At 39.5% G+C, this 19,435-nt stretch overlaps 1 protein-coding gene and 1 pseudogene across 3 annotated transcripts; one reads left to right on the top strand and one right to left on the bottom strand.

Annotated features, from left to right (window-relative positions):
• Positions 1-4,515: 4,515 nt before the first annotated feature.
• On the top strand, positions 4,516-6,400 carry LOC104592904 (cytochrome P450 94B3 pseudogene; annotated as a pseudogene). The gene has a single exon (XR_016084346.1). The product of XR_016084346.1 is annotated as a cytochrome P450 94B3 pseudogene (transcript).
• A 5,156-nt stretch (positions 6,401-11,556) lies between these two features.
• Positions 11,557-19,175, bottom strand: SOX (sulfite oxidase). 2 transcript variants are annotated; one of them, XM_010252444.3, is made up of 12 exons: positions 18,999-19,175; positions 16,617-16,732; positions 16,445-16,507; positions 16,120-16,156; positions 15,960-16,041; positions 13,871-13,989; positions 13,658-13,753; positions 12,941-13,051; positions 12,747-12,848; positions 12,427-12,474; positions 12,097-12,312; positions 11,557-11,862 (listed from the first exon to the last, which is right to left on the bottom strand). In XM_010252444.3, the coding sequence occupies exons 1-12, from the start codon at positions 19,071-19,073 to the stop codon at positions 11,746-11,748; spliced, it is 1,182 nt and encodes a 393-aa protein (XP_010250746.1). In that variant the 5' UTR covers positions 19,074-19,175; the 3' UTR covers positions 11,557-11,745. The 2 variants fall into 2 exon arrangements, with proteins under 2 accessions (XP_010250746.1, XP_010250745.1); XM_010252443.3 differs by lacking the exon at positions 18,999-19,175 and adding an exon at positions 17,505-17,664.
• Between the last annotated feature and the right edge of the window lie 260 nt (positions 19,176-19,435).

The following is a 19,435-nucleotide window of genomic DNA, read 5'->3' as shown; positions in this document are numbered from 1 at the left end:
AGTCGAAGGGCCGAACTGATCTACAACCCGGCCACGACGGGAGGTGGACGCCGACCTACCCGAAGCACCTCGGGCTGTAGGCTCGACCCCTTCCTCAGGACCTACATCGGGCTCACTTGAACTACCGGGGGACGCAAATTGGTTTGTAGAACCTACATCAGACCCGCTTGAACAGTCTGAACCCTCCGAACTAGACATCGGAAAATGGAACGGGATTCCAAAAGCACTCACCCGGGAAGAAGACTGAAGTAGACCACGAAAGCTCGAACAAGCAAGGAACCTGGGACGCGAGCTGAAGAGTTTGGACGCGAACTGAAACTTAGGCGCGAGCTCAAGAGGTACAACAGTAGCAAGGACGCCCCCCCCCCACGCACTATTTATATCCACAGCGGCCGGAAAGCGACGGCCCAGATCGAAGCCAATCCAACGGCTCACAGCCGCGCTAAATTACACGTCTTCCGAGGCCAATCAGCGCACGTCTTTCCGAAACTGTCGAGGCGTCGCGCACGTCCTGTCAGAGGACGGGTGTCAATACGCACCTTCTCGAAATTGACGGGGAGTTGGCGCACGTCTCCTCGCAGTAAAAGCATCTGCAGCTCAACTCTCGAACGACTGCCGTCACGTCTCCCAAACGCGCGCCCTTTTTTGAAAATCAAATTAAAGCAAGCGCGCTCAGCACGGACCAAAACCCTCCTGCTACCTTACGAACTCCCCGCGCCAAGACGGGACCCTTGTCGTAGGGAGTGGGGGGCAATTGATGAAGGGGAATTTGGCCCAACCTTGCAATCACTCGACACGTGGCAAAAACAAGCAACTCGGGACAGTAGAGCGCCCGAAGCAAGCACCGAAAGCAAGTCCAAGCTCACTACTGAGCCCGAACTCTAGACTGCCCTACTAGGAGCCCGAGCTCCCCACCAAGAGCCCGAGCCCCTACTGGGAGTCCGAGCTCCCTACCAAGAGCCCGAGCTCCCTACCAAGAACCCGAGCTCCCTACCAAGAGCCCGAGCTCCCTACTGGGAGTCCGAGCTCCCTACCAAGAGCCCGAGCTCCCTATTAAGAGCGAGCTCCCTATTAAGAGTCCGAGCTCCCTATTAAGAGCGAGCTCCCTATTAAGAGTTCGAGCTCCCTATTAAGAGCGAGCTCCCTATTAAGAACCCGAGCTCCCTATTGAGAACCCGAGCTCCCTGCAAGGAGCACAAACTATATTGGGCCCCAAGCCTCGCAAAGCTGTGACCCGAGCTGGCCCATGGCAGCTCGGAACACTCCCCAAACCGAACTCAAGACATCTCGCTCACTCTAACACTTCGCTTCCAAAACACCAGGCTGACCAAACGTACCTGACGCCAAGGACGTCCGTATCCAAGGGCGACGCGCCTAACTGATTTGGGATCTGACGCCTGACAGCCGCACTTCAAACGGCCTCCTGCTACCGCCACCTGCCACCGTCGTTACTAACCGTAGAGACGGCTCCGACAAAAGGAGCAGTGGCGGTTCTGTCCAGCTAGAGGAAATGACATCCGAACTGGCAGGAGTTCAGAAGTAATCATGCCCGATTTGACAGAAGCCTGGAAGTGAGTGCGCGAGGTGGTTATAAAAGGCTCCTACCCCCCAGGAACGAGGTATGCTAACTTTTGCGCTATCTGGTCTATCTTGCCTTTGAAAGACTCTAACTTGAGCTTCGGAGCCCTTACGCCGGGTTCTCCCCAGAGCTTCTCTTCTCCCTCCATTTCAGGTCCCTGACACCCGGTTCAGAGGCAAGATCATTGACAGCTAAGATCGGCCGGATTGTGCATCATCATGAGATATTCGAAAAATAACTGACTAATAAATTGAAATCATAGACCTGTTATTTATCAAAATTCACGGATTCATAGATTTTCCCAAATGACTGAAGCGAAAATTTTTTATGTCGGCAGACTTTTGTTCTTGACAAACAATTGTGAAAATTAAGATCCGTTAAAATGTTTGGTTCATGGAAATAAGGGTTTGCAATTGGAGTTAGAATGATTCATTTCGACTTCAATTATTTGGTTGGATAGAATTGAAATCCCATTTCTATTTCTGGTGAAATGACGTTCTTGTGGAAATAATCATTTTCTTCCCTTTTTGTGGAAATGAGAATTTTTAATTGATTCTGATTTTGATTTTTATTCCCATTTAAATCAAACATATGGGAGGAATAGACCATTTTGATCTTGATTCCAATGCCAATTCCGCTATCGATTGTGAACCAAATAAACCCTTAGTCTGATATGTATGTTTTCTTTAACAAGAACATTATTAATTGGTCCGTGATCATCATGTTTGGAGATATTAGGAAAAAGAAAAACCCTAGGTTTGTGAAGGACAAGAATGAAGGAAATATTTGTAAAAAGGGTGAACAATGGATGTCTTGAAGGGGAATCCGGATCTACTCTTCACAAACTATTTTTCACATCTTCACAACATATTGCCGTCATGCATGAAAACATATGTTGTGACTTGTGAGGAACCCTCTGTGAGGAACAGATTTGGTTGGAGGGTGTTTAGGACAAGAGATTCATGGTGAGGAGTCTTTCCACCTGTTATTACCGACAATCGTCATTGGTAATAGAGATTATTTGCTTTAAGGTGTAAAAGATGAATCATTGGAACGGAGCAATAGGTAGGTGTTTGGCATCGATCTTGTTGCTTCAGAGATGTTTAAGAAAACTGTGCCATATATATGAGGGTCTGTTGCATTATTTTATTAGAAAACAGCTTATTTTTTTTGTTTGGCATCGATACTGTCACATAGGCTGTTTTCTAGGAAAATAGAACTGGTTTTATTTGATACCAGTGCTGTATAATTGTTTTCAGCATTGGTCTACATTATCCAACGGCCAAGATGATGCCATATTAATGCCACGCCATTGCATCGTTGGTAGACCTATTCATGAGCTGGGTTGGGCTTTCACTCTTAATTAACAAATTTTTTTAAGGCTCGAGCCTGACCCGACCATCAGGCCTACAACTTGGGCTCGAGTCTGAAGTCTAAAGTTCATGCCGCTGCTATCGCTGAAGCAGTTGAACAGAGAGAGAGAGATTATAAAGAAAAAAATAAAAATTGTATATATTAATTTATTAATATATATTATAATAAATATTATATATTATATATTTATATAAATTAGTCGGGCTGGGCTTTTTAACAAATCTCGAGCCCGGCCCGAAACACAGTTGAGCTTGGTCTTTTGGGCCTGAGGTCAGACCCGCGGGCCTAACTACATGTCCAAGCTTGACCGGGGTGCAAGCCGGGTAGGGATGGCAACGGGGCGGGTACGGGGCGGGGCACCCACTCCCCGTTCCCACCCCGTAGCTTAAATCCCTACACCCGTCCCTGGTATTGGGGTGACGATTCCCCATCCCCGACATGTACCCGCCCCGCACGGAGAGAAAGAAAGATTGCAGATGAACTGGCGAACGGAGAAAGGTTGAAGACAATTGCAGACTGAGCCGCACCTCTGTGCTACGGCGGTTGGCGGTTCTACAATGGCGACGACGCCTGGCATTCGGTAGATGAACAGAGAGCAAGCATGGAAGAAGATTGTAGACTGAGAAATTGAGAAGACTTGAAGACGAAGATTGAACTGAAAATGGTTGCAAACTGAGCCGAGCTCTGTGCTACTGCGGTCGGTGGCCGGTGGTCGGCAGTTCTACTATAGTGGCGACACCCGGTGGTCGGCGATTGTGCGAAGGTTGAAGGTCTCTGCGCTCAACGAAGGTTGAATAGTGAAAAGGAAGATGAAACAGGAAACACGAAATTACTCTTACCCTAATACGTTTAATACATTATATATATAAGGGTATAGTTGTAAATTACAACCGGGGTCGGGGCGGGTTTGGGGATTTACAAGTAAACCCCATCCCTGCCCCGTCCCCGGTCTGGGGAAAAAATTCCTCGAACTCGACCCGTATGCATTTGTGACCGGGGAAAATCCGCCCTGTTCGGGGCGGGGCGGATTGAGGACCCGGTTTTGTGGGTAAAATTGCCATCCCTAAAGCCGGACTATGCTACCCGGCCTATGAATGGGTATAGTAGCAAAAGACCGTTTTCCGAGAAAACATTGAATTTGACATTCTTTCGAATTACACTTTCCCAATTTCTAAGGCATGGCCTCGAGTAAAGTTTTTTTTGGAAAAACAATGTCAAATAAAAGGTTGTTTTCTGAAACACTGTTTTTTAGTGGCACCGATGTGGTATCATTTTCTTAAAAAACGGCATTAATACCAAACACCGCCTAGGTTTTAAGATATTTCAAGTAAAAATTTAAAATAAATATTTTTTATTAACTGTTTTTTAGGTGCCGTTAATGGAACGTTAACGTTATGTGGACCTGGATGCGTATTAGGTGTTACATATGTTGACTGATGACAAAAATTCCTTGTGCTTTGGACTGCCAAAATTATCCATAAATGAAAAATGAATATCATCGAATCACTGGGTGGACAGCCGAATTTTTCCTGAAACAGAAACCGACTTTAGAGACAATCATCACAAAATACATACACACAAAATAAAAAAAGACTTTTTTCTAGTTTCTACGACTACGGGTATATTCCTTCCTTCCTGGTCCGTCTACACTTTTCTAGACGGACTGTGTAGGAAACTGAGAAACTCGCCATCACGGTCCGCGGTCTGTCAGTCGTCTATCAGTCAAATTGTGCTATTCTACGCTTTTTAAGTCTATCAATTATACTCTGAAGTCTAGGATCCAAGGAAAAAACGAAAAAACAAAAATGCCTGCTCCAGTTTTGACAGCAGATCCACCGACGCTTTTGATTACATCGATCCTATTGTTTTTGTTGCACTGGTTTTTATGCCGGTTCAGGCGACTGTGTAAGTTCTCCGGCGATGGCCTACCAACGTACCCTCTAATTGGGTGCTTGATCTCCTTCTACAAAAATCGTCGCCGTCTGTTAGACTGGTACACGGACCTTCTCGCGGACTCCCCGATGCAGACAATCGTGATACGCCGTTTCGGTGCAAGACGGACAGTCGTCACGGCGAACCCAGACAACGTTGAATACATCCTCACGACCAACTTTAACAACTTCCCCAAGGGTCAACCCTTTACGGACATCCTGGGAGACTTGCTTGGCTGCGGTATATTCAACGTGGACGGGGAACTCTGGCGCGCCCAGCGCAAGTTAGCAAGCCATGAGTTCAGCACCAAGTCTCTGCGGGAATTCGTCGGGAAGACGTTGAATCAAGTAGTGAAAAATCGCTTGACGCCGGTACTTGCGTCTGCAATGGAAACCGACCAAATAGTAGATCTGCAGGATTTGTTAAGGAGGTTCGCCTTCGACACGGTGTGCATGGTATCGCTGGGAATCGATCCTGGTTGCTTGGATTCTTCGCTTCCCGTATCGGCTCTGGCCGGAGCTTTCGACATAGCCTCCGAGATAAGCGCCAGGCGTGCATCCGCTCCCGTCTTCGCTGTCTGGAAGATTAAACGAGCGTTATGTCTCGGGTCCGAGCGGCGCCTCAAGGAGGCTATCCAACATGTACATGGGTCCGTCGAGGAGATAATTCGCGATAAGAAGAAGCTTATGCTTAACAGAGTTCGTAAGGAAGAGATCAACAACAACAACAGCAATGGCGATCTATTGTCACGGTTGATATCGTCTGGTTACGACGATGAGGTGATTAGAGACATGGTTATAAGCTTCATCATGGCCGGAAGGGACACTGCATCAGCGGCTATGACGTGGCTCTTCTGGCTGCTTTCCTGCCACCCCCATATTGAAAATGAGGTGGTGAAGGAGGTTGAGGCGATTAACACCGGCGACAGTCCATTAGACTACGAAGCGTTGAAGGAGCTGCCATTGTTAAAAGCTTGCCTGTGCGAGTCCATGAGGCTCTATCCGCCCATCGCCTGGGACTCGAAGCATGTAGTCGAAGATGACACGCTGCCGGATGGAACGAGGGTGAGGGCGGGAGATAGGGTGACTTACTTCCCGTACGGGATGGGGAGGATGGAAGGGCTCTGGGGTAAGGACCGGTTTGAGTTCAAACCGGATCGTTGGTTCGTCGAACCGGACAAGGAGGGTGGAGCTTTGAAGGAAGTATCTCCGTTCAAGTTCCCGGTGTTTCAAGCCGGACCCAGGGTGTGCCTGGGTAAGGAGATGGCTTTTGTTCAGATGAAATACGTGATGGCTTCCCTGCTGAAGCAGTTCCAGTTCAAATCGGTTGGATTGGAGGAGCCTGCTTTTGTTCCGCTCTTGACGGCACACATGGCCGGTGGATTGAATGTCCTGATCCGGCCGAGAGGTCGTCACTCGATTTAGAGTTATCGACGGCAAACTTTAACAGACAAAAATGTAGAAGTGACAAAGAAGATGGAAAATTAATTAATAAATCTGATACTGGTTGTCTTAGGCACATTGTGTATCTTCCAATCATGTGAATGACATCGGTTAGAGATCGTGTACAATATTACTTTTATTATTATATAAATACAGGTTAGAATATACTCGTAATTAAATGATTCATAGGCAATATAATATGCGATTTTGGAGATGCCTTTTGGTGGGATTATTTATTTAAGGATGTTTGACTCTAACAACCCTTGAATTTTTCACCAATTTTGATATTAGGGTGTTAAAGAGAATTAGATCACCCGAAAAAAAGAGAGATTTACGGGTCAGATATATGTTCAATATGACTCAAATCAAAGGTTAAACCCTGGTGATATAATATGCATGTATGTAATAATTATAATTTATATAATATTATAAATTATATCTTAAATTATAATAGATTCAAAATATATTCTAGTTTTAATTTTTTATATTAAAATTTAATATTTGAGGCCAAAAAAGACATTTTGGCAAAAGTAGTGGGACTTTGGCGCCTTGGGAATTACATAGATTGGAAAAGTTATTTAAAATAAAAAAAAACATCTTAATTTGACATCCCAATGCAAAGTTATGGCTTCTAGAAGTTTGCATTTATGCAAGGTTTAACATTTGGATATGATACGCCTGATACGGGGTATATCGTATCATATCTTTTAAAAATAGATACGGGATATGCATGGAAATCGTGCATATCGTCTTTCATGTGTATCAGACCTATATCGGGGGTGTATCGCTAGCGTATTGACGAAAAAAATATGGCCAAAAACTGAAAAAAGAAATAAAGGGGAAAATTAAGCTTCTTTTCCCTGAAATAAGCCTTCTTTCACACCCCCCCCAAATGACTCTTAAACTCCAAACCCCATTCCTAAAGTGCTAGATTTGCAAAAATTTGTAAGAAACAAATGTGAATCATTAATTTTGTTTGAAGATTTTTCAAATTTTGAAAAAATATGGTAAAAATAGGTAGATTTTTTCAATTTTTTATAATATCTTATGATATCTTTTTTTTTCTTGAATGTATAAATTTATGTTAATCTACATTTCTTACATTCAAAATCACGATTTTCTTTTTTTGTGTTATCGGTAGATTTATGGAAATTTCATGAAGATATTTGGAGAAAATATAAATTAACAAAAAATTTAAAAATATAATTTTTTCTCTGCCTATAAAGACTAAATATGTTTTAGATCTATGGATTCATCTATCATATCCATAGAGTAATTGAAATTTCTTTAATATTTTTTTTTTATTTTTAGAATTAAAAAATAAATAGTAGTTAACTATATTTTATCATTTGATCATAAAAATTGAATATATTATAATTTTATGGATGATCTATCATATCCACACACCAATTGAAATTTCTTCTTTAATAATTAATTTTTTTTTATTTTTATATTTATAGAATTAAAAAATAAATAATTAAGTAATTATATTTTATCATTTGATCACAATATATCATAATTCTATGGATGATCTATCATATCCACAAAGCAATTGAAATTTCTTCTTTAATAACTATTTTTTGAATATATTATATAATGTTTATTTATTTTTTTATATTTTTTGAAAATAAATAATAAATAATTATTAATTATATTTTCACTTAGAAGTTGTGCCAATGCATAAATTTTGGTTGGATAGGAGAGTTGGGTTTTTCCCATCCCATAAAACATTAAAACTTAAGAATTATAATTTATAAATTATAGTTAAGCATAGGATTTTTAATGAAATTATAATTAACTACAATATATTTCTTCATAAAACATTAAAATATATTAATTTAATGTATATGCACCTCATTGAGGTCTTATATTTAGTGTTGTTGATGTATATGTATAATTTATTAAAGTATTCATACTTTTCCAATACGCTTGACGTTTCCGATACTTGGAACCTTGCATTTCTGTGCTAAAAAAAAAAAAAAAAACAGTCAGTTTTCTAAAACTGAGACTAATTCACCGGTTTTTGGTTTGACTGGTCGGGTCAGCAATCTTGGCTGGTTTTTTATGCAATCTAGTTTTTGGGTATGATCGAACCGGTTAGGGCCTGAGTCACAATTCAACTGGTCTGATCCACCGATCTAGTTCGGTTTTCTAAACATTGATTTTCACCCTAAAACTATAGTAAAAAGGCCAAGGCAAAAATAGACAACATTAGAGATGTGAATAAATCCGTTAGAAAACAAACAAAATAATAAGACATGATGAAGCGGCATTGCTGAAGTGGAAAAAATGGAACATGACAGGTGGGTACGTATCAATTTTTAGGGTTATTTATTTAGATCTTAGGCTTCAAAAAGATGAGTTTATTTATTTTAATTGTTTTGTATGTTAAATTCTAATGTGTCATCTAATGAAGGGTGATTTGGCCCGACCTAGCGAAAAGGGGACACATGGACATGACCTGATCAAGAGATGACAACTCAGCCTGACAAGTTTAGTTCGCAACAATTGAGCTCGGGTACTCAGTCACCTCGGCACAAGGGCTGCCTCGACATCGAGGCACCTCGGTATTCAATCCAATTCGGAACTAAAAGACCGAAGTACCAATTCGGGATCAACAACTCGAATCGCCACTGACTCCCGCGTAACAAACTCCAGAGGTCTCTCCAACGGATCCCGAATCTCTCGAGATCACGATGAGCTAACAGATCCTGACTTTTCTGAGATTACGATGAAGACTCATCCCAACTCCGTCGGAGTCGGAAGTGGAACAATAAGCCTTACCTGTATACTGCTCCTTCGGAAGCGGAACGAACTCTATCTCCACACCCTAGATATCCCGGAGCTCTTTCGTGAGCTCCATGACTACTTCAGTATATAAAGGCACCAACCTCAATGGCGCAAGGTACGCGCAATTTTTCTACTCTCTAGCTCTCTAGCTCTCTAAGCTCTCAAAGTTTTTTAGCTCGCATCAGATTACTGACTTAAGCATCAAAGCGACCTTGCCGGATTAACCACCCCGAATTCTCTGATCTTGTCTTGTAGATTCACTTAGCTCGCTGTCCGACTGAAAACCAAATCATCCTCCACTATTGCTGTTTTGAACTCTTCTATGGTTCTATTCACACCAAATCACTCAATAAAGCAAAAGAGATAATATATATATATAAATTATCTAAAGAGACGACTGAAGTGGATAGCCAAAAACGATAGATTGATAGTTGATTTGGGCTATCGGGATTTATCATCAAGGCATCAAGCATAGTAGTTTAAAAGTTGTGCGTATAGGGCCCACCTCGAAAAGCCAGGAGCTGCAATTCAGCCCTCCCAGATGGCACGAAGTCTTATATATGAGAGCTTTGCACGTGTATATTCCATTTTTTTTAAAATCAAATAGCCACGTTGTCACATTTAGATTCCTGAATGCTACGAGGGTGCAACAGTTTGCTATAATATATTATATATTATATGGGTTCGACTATGATATGAAAAAGATATGATATGGGAAAAACAACTGACTAATAAATTGGAATCATAAATGTGGTAGCCAATCAGGTGTCATTTATTAAAATTCATGAGTGAGTTTTAATTGGTCAAAACTCTTTTCATATTATATTTTTCCTGTATCATAGATTTTCCCATATCATATATATATGACATTGCCCCATATATATTCGACTATGATATGGAAAAGATATAATATCTGAAAATTTTCTGACCAGTAAATTAAAACCATAAACATGATAGCCAATCAGATGTTATTTATCAAAATTCATGGATAGATTTTATTGGTCAAAATTCTTTGGGTTTAGGGGATGGGCTACCCCGTTCACCGTTGTGTAGACCCTTGGAGCAAAGAATAAATAAATAACTACCGAAGTCATGTACATTGCCTCTCTTAGTATTGATGTAGCTGCTTTCCTCTTTGTTTTTTTTCTTTGCCAAAAGGAAAAATTCAGATTGTTAATTTTTCTAGTCTTGCTACCCAACCACCATCATCATCATCATTCTTCTTCTTCTACTTGAATCCATGTTCGATTGACTAGCTGTTAAATATTTTTATGTTGACTATCAATATGACACAACCCTCCTACATTGTCTTCACACCAACAGTGTAAGACAAACTACCATTTTTCAGTAGAGTAGAATGGTAATGGAAAAATGATCAATTGAAAAATGGATACATGTATTTTACAAGTTAATGTAGGTGCAATCTATTGAAAATATCCATATAATAAGGATAGATTAAATACATAACATTAATTCCCATAATTTCCATTTATTTGAATAATTTAGCATAAACTTGTAGTAAAAAAAAAGAAAAAAGAAAATGAAAATGCACAGCAGTGACAGTGGATTTTGATCACTGGATTTGTTTTGAATAGTGACCCCAACAATTATGAGCCATGTCAAAGATTAACAGCAAACCCGAGGATATGGATAGAAACTTTTTCAGAGACAATTTTAGGGAGTGCCAGAACCTTTCTACCTACCTTGACTTAGAATAAAATCGATTGTGCTTATTAATGTCAAAATCAAGCAGCAAACTAGACGAAATTGAAGGGTGATTAACTATGTTAGAAAATAAGTTTATACAAAAATGCATAAACAAACAAATGTAGCAGTTAATTCCTTTGCTTAGGAGACAGCAATGGCGAACCAGATAGGATCTGGATTGACAAATACAAACATGTCTTAGTTAATAAATTAAAGAAGTAATCATGCTGCATATTCCATTAGCCTAACATGCCGGCATTACAGTCAGACCTGAACCCTATCATATGAGCCAGCGATGTACAAGGGACGACATAGGGTACCCACTTCATTGATCTATAGATCCAAGGGAATCCGGAAAGGTGATGCTGAATTGATGTGTTAAGCATCAATATTTAATAGTGCCCTTGGTACACAGTGTGGGAAAAACTTTTCATATAGTTTAGGGAAGGCTCAGTCACATGCTGTTATCAGTGCATGGACCTGAAGGAGGTGGCAAACATGCTTATGACATCTCCTGGGGTAAACATGATCCAATGAATTTTAAGCATCTGATCTTTAGACTTCTCTTGAATGCTTAAAAGAAATTGCCAAAAATTTTCCACAGGGCAAAGTAACGGGGCAAAATCCTATGTTTGGGAGCACAGGACTGTGGATCTGGAGTACTAGTAGTACTCTCTTAGATGGCGGCCTGAGTGCAAACATGAAATGCTTCCTATTATTGAATTTGCAAAGTTTTGATTCATCAAAAACTAAAATTATCCCCATAATTCATGAAATCACTGATCACAAAAGAGTATTTTTGCTTGTCATCAAGCCAGTTCCATTATTCTTTGATCTGATGAACACATACAGAGACAAAAACTATAACACACCTTGAAACACTATGTCAATCAACAATCCCCCATTCATGGTGTCTCCCACCTACAGATTGGAGTGTCCCACCCGAACATGGACCCGGTGCCATGATGTGTTCAGTATTCCTCTCAGGTTCCATATGACCTCCACATTTTCAGGTTGCACATTTGCTGCAGTATCAACCTATCAATAAAAATAGAAGAGAAGCACATTAGATATAAGAATCAACTCCAAGATGCAGAAATGTGCAAAATTAAGTTGTTAATCTAGAACACTGAGTATTCTCTACTATGTATCTACCCTATTGACATGTTTGAGATTCCACGGGGATTATTAACTCATTTTCATATTTGAGATTCCAAGTAGCTGATACTAAAGTAGAGCTCCAAGTACTGAATAAATGTAACGACTGCATACCGCTTTCGCAACTATCTCAGTTATCTGTGGGATGTCAACCTCAGCTTGAAAAAACACCCATGCCCATTTGTCACTGCTTATATCATCTGCAATGTATGGAACGCCAGTCTTCTGGTACCTCGATGCCTCCACCCATGTCTTACTTCCGTCAACTGATATATCCACTCTCTCAATTCCCCGCCCACCTCCAGACACTGCATATCCACTAACAATTACCTGCATAAATGAAAGGGAGAAGAAGAATCTAACATCAGCACTTACACATAAGAGTAAGAAGTTTGTGAATGTTACCACTCAGAACATTTAGAAGCTCTAGAAGATGTTACTAACCTTTCCATGCTTTACCACATCCACATCCTCTAAGGAACAAATAGCACACTGTCACACCACAAAGTTTTCATGTGTCATTCAAATAAGTAAACCATTGATTGCTCAAAATATATTTTTACATGGTATTTTTAGAATCATTAGTACATGTTTTTTGCATTTATCCCTTTCTTGCCATTCAAATAAGTAAACCATTGATTGACTAGGAACCATTTGACATACAAGCTAATTTAGCAACTCTTACTTGGATATAAGCAGTTGAAAGAGTTACTGAACAAAGATAAAAGAGAAGAAATTAATGTAAAGAGATAATAGAAAAACACCTGAACAGGGAAATCCATTTGTGGCTTTCGAGTAGACCACACAATATTGTCCCAATTAACTGAAGGTGGAAACATCTTGTAGTCCCTTTGCATAAAGAAACCCTGCTCCACAGCAAATCTAAGCCCAATCATGTAACATTCACAGGTCAAGTAGACAAACAAAAAATATAAAGTCACTAAATAAATGTTTGAACCTGGCTTTCTTCTGCAATTATTTTGATGGTATCCAACCATTTAACAGAGCGAGCGCCAATAACCCCAGGAACAACCACACGTAATGGATATCCATGATCCCTATTGAGAGGCTTTGGTACAGAAACAAGAAGGTAAATAACAATTATAATAGTTGTTGAAGCATACTTGCAAATGCTGAATACAAACTATAATATGAAAATGGAAGGGGGAAAGACTAAGGGAGGAAAGATACTATTATTTGATTTGAAAACCATAGATCAAGCATGGAGGTTAATAGAAGCCAGGCAAAGAGGTAAGCAGTGGAAAAAATATCAATTATTAACTGATACAGGGACCTTCTGTTATACACCCCTACCACCACGCAAACAAGAAAAAGAAATAGAAGAAAAATAAATACAGAACAGAAAAAAGATTATCCAAATGTTATTTTAATAATTTGAGGAACGTTTTTAGAAGAATTACCAATACATAAAGAGCAACATTAATTTGATATTACATATAATATACTTTGACTACTGAGGATATGATCTTAGTGTAACCCCTAAACCATAATAAGTCATAACCCTATCATTGAAATATGCATGTGATAAGAGTATCTTTGTGTATGTGTTGTGTCAAGAAATATGCCATAACAGGAAAAGGTTGAAAGAGAAAACAATATTCCAAGTAGAAAATCCACAAAGGTCTGATACTTCCAAGAAGGTAAGATTATTCACCTCTCCATTCATCTCATATGCAATCAAGACATCAGCTTCAGGATTTGTTGCCTGAATTAATGGGATGGATGCCTTATAAGGACCTCCATTCTCTTCCTATGAAGTCCTCAAATGTTACAAAAACAGTGAATGGCAGAAAATCAGTCAACCGGGCCATAAGGAACTCCAAAGTACAAAATAAAGTTCCAGAATAAAGTATAATAGTGTACTCACCTTACACATATCAACACTTATAAATTCAACATGTTTTCCTCCTGATGGGGTGCTTTTTGTCAGTTTAGGAATCCCCACAAGTTCAAGGACATCTGCCAATTTAGCCCCACCCCAAATTGCTGAAAATAAAATGAAAAAATATGAGAATAAAAGAGAAGGACAACAGGAAGAAAAAGATTTTTGCACTTATTTAACTTTAATGGTTGTATTAATTTAGGTCCCTTCAATAGGCCCTTATCTCCTCCTGTCCTACTAAATTTCATCCCAATACTCCATGTCTCCACCTAGAACTCTAGTTTTTAGCGTTTTATTATATTATTTTTTATCCTTTTTGCAGGATGTACTTGGAACCTTCTAGGCTTGATTAAATTTTCACTGAAAAGCCTCCAATCGTAAACTAGTTTCATTGGACTTGAACCATTTCACAGCTTTGAGATGAAACTACAGTTCTTGCATGAAGCCCATTTACCCTTCCTAACACAACCAATCCTACCTATTAGTTTTAATTTTATTTCTAAACCATTTCAAAATATTTTGCCTAGCTTTATAAACCCATCTTGAGATGAGCCTACCATACACCAATTGATACCAAAGCAGTAAGTCCTACATCATTAGCTCAAGCTAACCAACCCAATTTCTTTCCCATTGGATTGGGTTTAGTTCAGGTTGGCCAAAACTAAGTAGCAACCCTAATTTTCACTATATCAAGGACAGATCAAGAACCCTGTATGGATAAAAAAGACTTATTGGTTTCTTTTGGATATGCCCCTTCCATATATTATACAATTTCAGCCTATCTTTACTTCATATTCTTTAGCAAAAGAGTCCATCTTCATTGATACTATGCCTTTTTGTCCTCACAATAAATGGATGTGTCCTAGAAATCACTTAGCTAGAGTCTAGAGCCAAGTTTTTAAACATTCAAGCCTTCCTCATGTACCAACTAGCACATTATGATATGCCAAGAGAGGGTATGATTCTTTATGGATTCTGATCTGCCGAACCCTACTCAACCAGACAACAAGTTCCTTCGTTGTGTCTCCCTTGTTTGGCATCACATCTATAAGGTTGTAATTTCATTGAAGTCCAAGCAAAAACAACTGCCTGAAATAGCACCATTATATTTTTTAACTAATCCAGCTATCCTTCCTAGCTTAATCATCTTAAAAACAAGTTTGGATAATTCAATCTCCTTACGCAAGGCCTAAGAAGTTTAACAACTCCACTTCCAGGTATCAGGTACTCACTTACCAACAGCATGATTCTCTGAACATAATGTGGACTACTGAAGTGACCTATTAGCTGCAGTGCACATGAAGATGAATTAACTACTCGGCCTTAAGACCAAAAATGGTACCAAAGGCATCAAATAGAAAACCTTACAAGTCTCACCAAGCACCATATTGATCCTAGCCTAGAAATACCACTACCCACCAGGCATGCAAAGCACACTTGGGTATCACCCTCTGGATGGCCCTGTCATAAGGGCATGAGCCAAACAACATGTATGACCCAATGAAAGGGCCCAACATCAACTCTAGCACAACTTTCATTAGTATATTTGCAGTGCTTGGTTTCCATCCCAAAACACTATCCCCAAGTGCCCTGCACTAAATAAAACTAGGTGACCTATTCCTGGATCAACTCACCCCACTAAGGTAACTACTTGAGAAGCTTGTGCCATGTTGCATCATCTGCAGGGGAAGCCACGGAAAACTCTCCCCATTAAGCAGATTTTAAGCTTTTTCCACTTTGCCAAAAGGAAGCATCACTTCTGCAGAAAATGCTACTGGCACATCTGTGCACATTGGATGCTTGAATTATTTATAATGGCATCTCAGTATCTTACAGAGAATCCAAGGAAACATTATTGCTCCAATTAAAGAGACTGACAATGTCTTGTTAGGCGATCTGATCAAACAGCCAGCAGCTTAAAAGTAACTATTGAGCCTATCTTGTGGCCTTCCAGCCTAGTTAAACACTTCCAAACAGAAGACCTTTACTTGAGATGGAAAGACAGCTAACAAAAATTAAAAATAACATCCACAGATCTGATTTCAGGTTTATGAGAGAAAGAAAGCAAACAAACCATTTCCAATAGCAGAAACATCCCAGCCAACACCCTTTACTGTCCTTACTTTGCTCATAGCAGTCCTTCTGTTACCTGCACACTGAATGACTTGAAAGTTGAACCAAATAAGTTCAATGAATTCATGGAATTGATGCAATAACTCAGCAATGCAACATACCTGCAAGGTAGCAGTGACATTGTACTTTGGTAGCTTTCTGTAATTTAAACAAGTAAATTTCTTTACTTAAGCTAGTTTCTATGGAGAATCAAGATATGAGCATTGAAGTTATACATGTTTTCTTCTGACAAAAAAAGTTCACTGATAAAAAGATAAAGAGAAATTTGAACTGGTGCACTGGTGAGATTTGGGATTAAGATTTAGTTAAGTTGATCATTAGTTAGACCGTGCTTCCAAAATAAAAAAGAAGAAAGAAAGAGAGAAGAAAAGAATAAGAAAATTTGTAAATAATGGTTGAAGTATTAAAAGTTACATCTTCACTCACCTGATATCATTCATAAACAGATCCTTAGGATTTCCCAGCAAACCACAGATAGAGACACTATATCTGCTTTGCCAAACAGGTTTTAGTAGTCAGTCAAAAATCCTCCTAAATGTGGGACTCTTCAGAGGGCTGAAAAAGAAAATGTTGAAATGGGACTTTGATAGTGTATGACCTCTCAATGTCATCAACTAGTGGGATTGGCCCATGGTTTCTCTTGTAGAACAAATCTATGGGAGTGATATAAGAGGAGACCAAGGCCGATCGTGGTGGCTCAGCATTGAAAGGCTCCTGCACAATAGAATTAAATTTAATGTTTCAAGGACTAAAGCTTGAATTCGTTTTCATTTCTATCCTAATATTCCATTAGTCTCATCACAATGGACACATCTTCATAAATGCGAAATTTTGCCTGATCTTGCTAAAAAGAAGGATAGCCAAGTCTAATAACGGAATAATTTGAGGTTTAAAAACTTTAAAAATGAATTATACATTTTAAGCTTTTAAATACTCAATTAAAATTCCAGATAAAACCCACATCCATAAAGGAAGCACCAAAACTTGGTTAATCTGGTGACAGAACTTAAATTTTCAATATGTTGCATGTTTTCTGCGTCGACCAAACACAGCATAACATTAACTTTTCAGTGGGAAGCAACTCCTTAAAGTGATTTCCAGGTTGAAAAACACAACCAATACCCAATTTCCCACATTGGTAATGATTTAAACCCTTCCAGCTATAAAGAAAGACATATGACGAAAACCCAAAAGACCTAAATACAACAATCAAGAACCCGATTTTAATATTCACTATCAAAGTTCGCCAGACCATCAAATCCTCGCCTCAAAAGCAGAGAAGTTTCCTCCGAATGAAAGAACAACCAAATGTGAACAGAGAGCAAGAAGAGGCATAATTGTACAGATACCCCAGAATCCAAAAACAAGCAGACGTTCTAAATTTATTCAATTCACGTATTGCAGCTCAAAATAAAACATTAGAAATGATGAACGAGTAGATAAAGATATGGGTAGATGAGGAAGGATGAATAATAAAAGATTTAACCTTGGAATTGACTTTCAGGCATGGGTGACGAAGGGGTTCTCGCGAATACTCGGTAGGGCCACGGATTCCCGGCATTCTCAGAAACCAGAACTTAGTGGTTGGTTCGAAGGCTTCTCCACACAGAGAGACGATCTATCAACTATCAAGCTTCGAATAAAAGGAACAATGATCTGTGGTTTATAAATTTTAAGGTACGCTACCCACAACCCGCCAACGCAGGAACGAGACCAAATCAGCCCCCAGAAGATTGCGCCTCACAACATCCCACAGCACATTCCCGTCGTTTATTGGACACATCTCTGTGAGACGTTGTGAGGGGCAATCTTGTGGGGGCTGATTTGAACTCCCTAGTAACAAAAAAACGAAATGCTACTCTTACGCCAACCCTTGGATTTGATGACTGGTTTATGTATGAAAAAGGTCTAGCTCTGACTGTTTGACCGTTTTAAGTGAAATTTCTCTACTAGGTGATTGATACAATACTTTGTGTTTCACACTAGAGATCGTAGGCCCTTCTATCCAAGGAAATATTCTCTCCCATTTCTGAACCCCTAAACATGCAATGGATAGCAAGTAAGTAATATATTGGCCCCCACATTGAGACCTGAGTCCCCACACAACTTTTGCCTCTAGTAAGAATGCTCTGGCCTTTGTATCGAGGGAGACCCTTATAAATTGCCAGGTGTTGTGTAATATAGTCAGATTCTTGTCAAGATCTTTGGTGGATCCACCTAAAAATATCTAATAATTTACACGATCTTATGGGCTTATCCATTTCATTTTAATTCAGAGCTAACGATACTTGTAAATAATAGAATTCTTCCCATATTAGAGGTAAAAATATTGAATTCACACTAGTCTTCCTCATCCATCGTGGAAAGGAGGGTTTCCTCCTCTTTAAAAGAAGTTCGTGAATCTGGATCACTTTCCAATAAAATACATTCCAACACATGATCTGACACCACATGTGGTAGAGTGTTAGAATCAAGATTTTTAAAACTTTACGGGACAACGAACTGGGTTAGGGTTCGGTTTTTGGGTTGAATGGTCCAATTGTTTAAATTGGACAGAAGATTCATTTTAATAAAAAAATTAAAAAAATAAAAAATAGTCAAATTCGTTAAACGAAATAACAATTTTTGGGTAAAATGGAACCAGTTACTCTGATTTTTCCAATTTGACCATTCGGTCCAGTTCGATTTTGAAAATCATGATTAAAACGTATTCTGTTTGCAGGTAATCCCAACTCGAAGTATGGGGTTGTTATGCAAGAACTTGTTCAGGACATGGAAGGAAAGAACGGAAGGATATGCAATGTGAAGAACATGAAGCCAGATAGTTAATGTGGTCAAATCAAGCTTGGAATAGAATGATGGGATGAGCCGTTTCTACTTGAAGAATGAAGAATTAATATTATAAGCCATTGGCCACATTTGATTTGCAAAAGAATCATATCGGTGATGCAAAGAGAGAGGGAGAGAGAGATAGAGTCACCTTAGCATTGATGATGAGACAGGGATGACGAGAGGGTTCTTGGGAATAATGAGGGGGGCCAATGAGTCCAGGCATTCTCGCTCAGAGCAGAGCTCCTTAATTTGTTATATTCAAATCAAAAACAAAAAGAAAGTAAGAAGATGAAGATGCCTCCGCAGCGCCAGCAAAAGCGTAAGGAGAAAAGGGGGAGAAGTAGGGAGCCCTATAAATTGCAAGTCTGTGACTCTGTGGTGTGTGATGCGTTCAATGACGTTTTGGGACGAAGATGTCGTCACAAGATACGTCACACTCCTTTTAGTTTAAGCTTTATAATACAATAGCGCCACCCTGCTGCTATAGTTTCTACCTGACGCGGCCGTGTTATCTACCATAAAAAAAAAAATGATTCTTTTCATATATATATATATATATATATATGAAATTTGACGCCTGTCTCT

The sequence above is a fragment of the Nelumbo nucifera genome, chromosome 3 (assembly GCF_055504915.1).
Source record: "Nelumbo nucifera cultivar China Antique chromosome 3, China Antique-T2T, whole genome shotgun sequence".
NCBI classification, from domain to species: domain Eukaryota; kingdom Viridiplantae; phylum Streptophyta; class Magnoliopsida; order Proteales; family Nelumbonaceae; genus Nelumbo; species Nelumbo nucifera.
This window is presented reverse-complemented; position numbering and strand designations above follow the sequence as displayed.

Excerpts from the sequence above, each read along its gene's own strand:
- SOX (XM_010252444.3), bottom strand. The coding sequence starts at position 19,073 with ATGCCTGGACTCATTGGCCCCCCTCATTATTCCCAAGAACCCTCTCGT. Across the intron at positions 16,508-16,616 it reads CTAGTTGATGACATTGAGAG|ATATAGTGTCTCTATCTGTG; the intron begins GTCATACACTAT and ends TTGGCAAAGCAG. Across the intron at positions 11,863-12,096 it reads CTGAGATAGTTGCGAAAGCG|GTTGATACTGCAGCAAATGT; the intron begins GTATGCAGTCGT and ends TTTTATTGATAG.